Source organism: Lipophrys pholis (assembly GCF_963383615.2).
Source record: "Lipophrys pholis genome assembly, chromosome: 15".
NCBI classification, from domain to species: Eukaryota; Metazoa; Chordata; class Actinopteri; order Blenniiformes; family Blenniidae; genus Lipophrys; species Lipophrys pholis.
Window position 1 is genome coordinate 17,488,901 of NC_137642.1, and position 5,133 is coordinate 17,494,033.

The 5,133-nt window shown below is 49.3% G+C and overlaps 1 protein-coding gene across 1 annotated transcript; it reads right to left on the reverse strand.

The window, feature by feature from the left end:
• Window positions 1-201: 201 nt before the first annotated feature.
• On the reverse strand, window positions 202-3,176 carry irf2bp2a (interferon regulatory factor 2 binding protein 2a). The gene is made up of 2 exons (XM_080481610.1): window positions 1,607-3,176; window positions 202-1,321 (listed from the first exon to the last, which is right to left on the reverse strand). The coding sequence occupies exons 1-2, from the start codon at window positions 2,436-2,438 to the stop codon at window positions 603-605; spliced, it is 1,551 nt and encodes a 516-aa protein (XP_080337736.1). The 5' UTR covers window positions 2,439-3,176; the 3' UTR covers window positions 202-602.
• Window positions 3,177-5,133: the final 1,957 nt, after the last annotated feature.

A 5,133-nucleotide genomic window follows, 5' to 3' on the forward strand; every position in this document is an offset into this window, starting at 1 on the left:
AGGGAGGCATGTGTGCAGGGAAAGTGCTGCAGTCCTGCAGCTTGAAACAGTAGCCCACTTATATTGTGCAGCGCAAATCAAGTCTCCAGAGCCGTCACAACAAGCATGCGTATCAGAGCCGAGAGCCCCCTATCTCACCGTCCGTCCACACAAGCCCCTGTGCGACTTATTCGCTCAAATGAAGCAAGCTCAGACAATATGTTCATACAAGATCAGAAATTGTATTTGGCAATTTTTAAACAAGTGCATACAAGTACAGCTAAAAGCATTTTAGTTTTGCCAAGTGCTCGTAGAGTAGCATTAGTCACATTCTACGTTAAACAGGAACTGCCACCAGACCTAGAAGTACATCAAGAATTTTGTTAAACATCAACAAAGAGGAACGTAGTTCATTATAATGAGTACATACCTTTATCTTCAAAAATATAGAAACACAATGTATTCAAAAATCAAAAATTATACAACCATGTTTACGAAGTATACTCTTCCCTTGGGTCCAATATGTACAAGTCCGTTAGTTTGTTTGAATGGTATGTATGTGATATTTATATATTTATACTCATATTTTTGCTTCCCCTCCCCAAAGAATTGTTCAGACAAAATCAAGGGTCCCTCTCCTTTTTTACTTTGACGTCTCCTGCAAGGATGGTGGCGATCTCTCCTTGCATGAAAGCCCATGGTACGTTTGAGCCAACCAGGGGACATTTCTCTCCGCTCGGACAGTACACTTCACCCGTGGCACCTTGCTGCTTTATGCTTTCCCTCGAGCAGGGGAAGCAGAACTTGTGAGAGGGCACAGACGGGCACTGAACAAAGTGTGTGTCCTCCAAACGCTCGTGGCACAGCGTGCAGCACAGAGGTATGCTGCCGGGTACCGAGGAGTCCGGAATGCTTTGGGGGTGCACTTGGTCCATGCCTGGCCCGTGAGGAGTACCTGCACCAGACGCCTCTCTCTGCGCCAGCCTCCTCTGATTCATGGAGGACGGTGACAGGGGGCTGCTGCTGTTCCTCCGGGTGGTGGAGTGGACCTGGTTGGCGTCCTTGGGGGAGCTGTTCCCACCTGCATTGTCTGCCGCCATGATAAGCGCCGCCATGGGGGACTGGCCGTTCTGTGCAGCCTCCGGCGGGGTGGTGCGGGAGTGGGGGGATATTGTGGAGGGGGGAGAGGCGAAGCTTGGCGGGGGAACCGGAGGCATTTTCAGTCCGTCAGTAGGCGGTGGCAACCACTGCTGTCCCTCTCCGTTGAGCTTGGCAGCTGTTCCCTCTCCCTCTGGTTCAGGTGACGTTTTTCTCTTAAGGTTCCGGGGATGTTTGCCTCTGTCTGGAGGTGGGAAAGGGTTAAACAAAACAGTTGAGTTGCACTGCTCATAAAAGGATCAGCAATTACACCAGACAGGAAATGTGCATTTTGCTGCTCTTCCCTGCCTCCCCACAGGCTACAAAACAATAACAAACACAACCAACAGAGAGGGGGGGGAATAATTATGCACCACATAATGTCTAGACATGCTGCTATTTTAATGTGTTTACCATACACTCCTGAACACGAAAGGGTTAAAGCAAAGATATTAAAATGTGGGAAATGAAGTATTTAGTGGGCGCTCACCTGATTTGGAAGCGGTGGCGCTGGCCTCGTAGCCCATGACCCTTTGTGGCATGGCCGGGTGGTCCTTCTTGAACCTGTCGAAGGTCTGCAGAGCCATCAGGTCCCTCACCGTCTTGCCCTTGCCCATCCAGTCCGTGTCTGCCCGGTTCTTGTGGCTCTCCGAGATTTCCGGCGTGAGGCTGTCGGGTCTGTGCTTGTCCTTCACCTCCCTGTCGTGCTCGGTGCTGGACACCGAGGCGGGTCTCTTGCCCATGTCGGCGGGACTACCGGCCGCCAGCGCGGAGGGGAGCACCATCTGCCCCGATCTGCCGTTGACGGCGTGCACCGGGGGCATGTTCCCGTTAACCAAAGGCACTAGATTCGGAGGCACCGCGCTGTTCCTGCGCGGGTTGGGGCTCTGGCGGTTCAGCTCCGGCGGCTCGTCGGGCTTAGGAAATCCGTTAGGGACCGGAATGCCGTTCGCCTGCCGGCCGGGCTGGTACTCTGGACCCAGCCGGGGCGGCCGGTCGGAGGAGAGCGGGTAGCGGTCCAGGGGCTGCGGTGGCCGGGAGCCGGGGTCTCCCGCCGCGGCGTGGTTGATCGCCTGGATCTCCTTCCCGGAGAGCTGCGACTTCCCCGGCCCGGGAGACCTGCCCTCCTGAAACCCGTGAGCCCTCTTGAGCTGCCGGGCCGTCTCGATCACAAACTCAATGCGGTCTGCTCCCTCGTAGTTGACACATCCCCTGCAGACGGGCTCGGTAAAATCCCAGATCATGGCCCACGGCATGCGGGGCAAGTCGCACAAATAACACGACTGCCTCCTGGAAGAAGCAGCGACCGCCGCGGACGACATTGCGCTCGTCGTCGACCCCCCGAAAAGAAACCCAAAATGTGGTCTTGTTTTTCTCCCCGCTTCTCCTCCCCGTGCAACAAACAAAGAAGAAAAAAAAAAAAAACAAACCCAAGAAGAAGGGAAAAAAAAAAGAAAAGGGGAAAAAGGCGAATAAAAGCAAGTTCCGCTGGTGGAAGTGGTCCTCGGTGTGAGTTTTTAGAGGGAGAAGTTCATGTCGGTGTGTACTTTACTACGGCGCTGCTCTATCTATCTCCACTGACTCTCTACAACTGGCTCGATGTGGAGCAGTGACGTCACCGCGAGCCTCTAAACGCCTGCTTCCACTTCAGTTTCTATTGACTTGATTTCTTCGACAGACCCCCTCTCCACCCCACCTCCACGCCACTTTACTGCAGCCTCTGTCACTCACTGCTTTCTTATATACATATTTTTTTTAAATTTTTTTTTTTTTTTTAAATTTAATCACTTGAGCCTCGGCCAACAACAACCAAAAAAGAAACTACACGCAGTCCAGCTCGAAGGGAATAAAACCAAACCGAGCGTTGTTTTTGTTGTTATTATTATTATTAAAAAAAAAAAAAAAGAAAAAAAAGAAAGCTGCAAAAAAAGAAAAAAAGGAAATCACCCCCCCACCCCTGCTCCGGATCCTGCGACGAGGCGGAAGATGTGTGCAGAGAGTGAGGTGGTTGTGGGTTAGGGAGGCTCCTCTGTGCGGCTTTGTCCTCAATTCAGAGCCTGATCCGCTCTGCAGCTTGTTTTTCTCAATGCACAGCGCCGCGACGCACTGAGCCGCCACTACTACTGCTGTGCAATGAATGAGGTGGGTCGACCCGCACGGAAACAACAAGCAGGCTACTCTCATCCGGTCCTTACAAATATATCACATCTTTAAATGCATGTCTAATAGTTTTTCAATCGGGACATAGTTTGGGTATTATTGGAAAGATTTTACGATCCAGTTTTTTTCTCTCTCTCTCTCTCTCTCTGCCTCTGCCGCTCTCTTTTCTTTTGTGTCAGCTCACCAGAATGGATTCAGCATGAGGCTTTTAGGTAATATTTTCCTGGCGTGTTATTATAAAAGGAGTTTTAGAAAAAAAAGAAAAGAAAAAGGCGCCTCCATTAGCCAGTAACCAGGAAGCGCTGTCATGAGGTGGGGATTTCCAGCCAGTGTGTTGTAAACTTGAATGGAGTGGGGTTACAGCACTAATATAGCTCTGCCCACATTTTATTCTTGTACAGTCAGTAGTGCAAATCTGCCCACCGCTAAATTAAATAATAGTCACTTAACAGTCATGTGTAGATCTACTACTGGATAATAAGTTGATTAAGATTAATGACTGTGGAGTTGTATGTTTAACTGAAAACAGGGTTTTATAGCAAACACCCAGCCAACCCCCCCCCACCCCCCCACCCTTAAGTAAAAGTGTAGGTTTGAAGTGGAGGAGTGTCCCAGTAGTTCAGATTCCTCCCTCTCATCTGGGCTCATTCCAAGCCATTGCAGCTTAGCCTGGGGCTTTGGGTGAGGCAATGCGTCTGAAACCTGCAGACACAAAGCAGGATATGTTTGTGCAAGTCCATGTGACGTTGGAAAGAGGAAGCAAGATGTTTAGTCACGTACCCTCATCCGCCTCACCCAACATCAGGCCACTTGGCTCCCTGCCTGCGGCCATGATCATGCACTGTGGCATGAGGCCTCTTCTTCAAAGGGTTTCCATGAAAGGAAAATAACAAAAAAAATAGCCCACTTATGTTGCTGATCTGTTACCACCAAGCACGTATAACTGCAGTTGCCATATAATTCTGAGTGCTTGTAAGGCTGCCAACTGATGAGTGAACACACCTAACAGGGAAACAAAATATTTCCTTTAAAGCAGACATGACAGGCTTTCAGAACACTCGCCGTTCCTCTGGCTGTAAACTACTGTATTATCCTGCTGCTTCCCATCACCGCTCTATCCCACATCTCGGCCCTTGTTGGGTGAACAACAGTAGGAAGTGTTGCTGGGCTTTGTGACACAGTTGGGAAATGACTGTTGTGGGGGGGCTGAATAAACAAATTCTCTCCTTGAGATTGGTGGGAAACCTTTGCCGTAATGCTTTGATCCTTTCGGTTTTTCCGCTCAGTCCATGTGCAAGCAAAATAGCTGCACGGCCAAATAGCTATTATGCAAGAGGGGAGGCATGCTGAGATTCAATTAAATCCTAAATGACCTGATTCTATAATAAGACGATCCTCTCATTTAGAAAATAAAAGTGCTGCAAAACAGAAAAGAGATGTGCAGAACAGTGAGGCAACAAAGGTTTGAGGCTCCGCCAGACATGCACAGATGGCTCTGATTGGCAATATGAACCGTGTATACACTAAAATCACCATAGTGTGACCCTTGATGGTGGCGATCTCATTCGAGTCTAGCCACTAAGCCAGATGGAGTTGCTCCATAATGCAGTTTTGAACTTTTATTTATTTTTTTCCCCTGTGGTATGTAAATTGAGACATGAAGTAGCTAAATAAAGAGTGAGAGGCTCGTGACGGCCAGGGGAATACCAACATGTGACAGCATCGCGGGGCCTGGTGAGATGACGTTATTTTTGTTTTCTGAGCCTGTTAAATTTTATATTGGGCATCTTTTATTCATGGCGGTGAATCATTAGAAATTCTCTGTGAAGTTTTCTGCCAAAGCCGAGCGCAGCACTG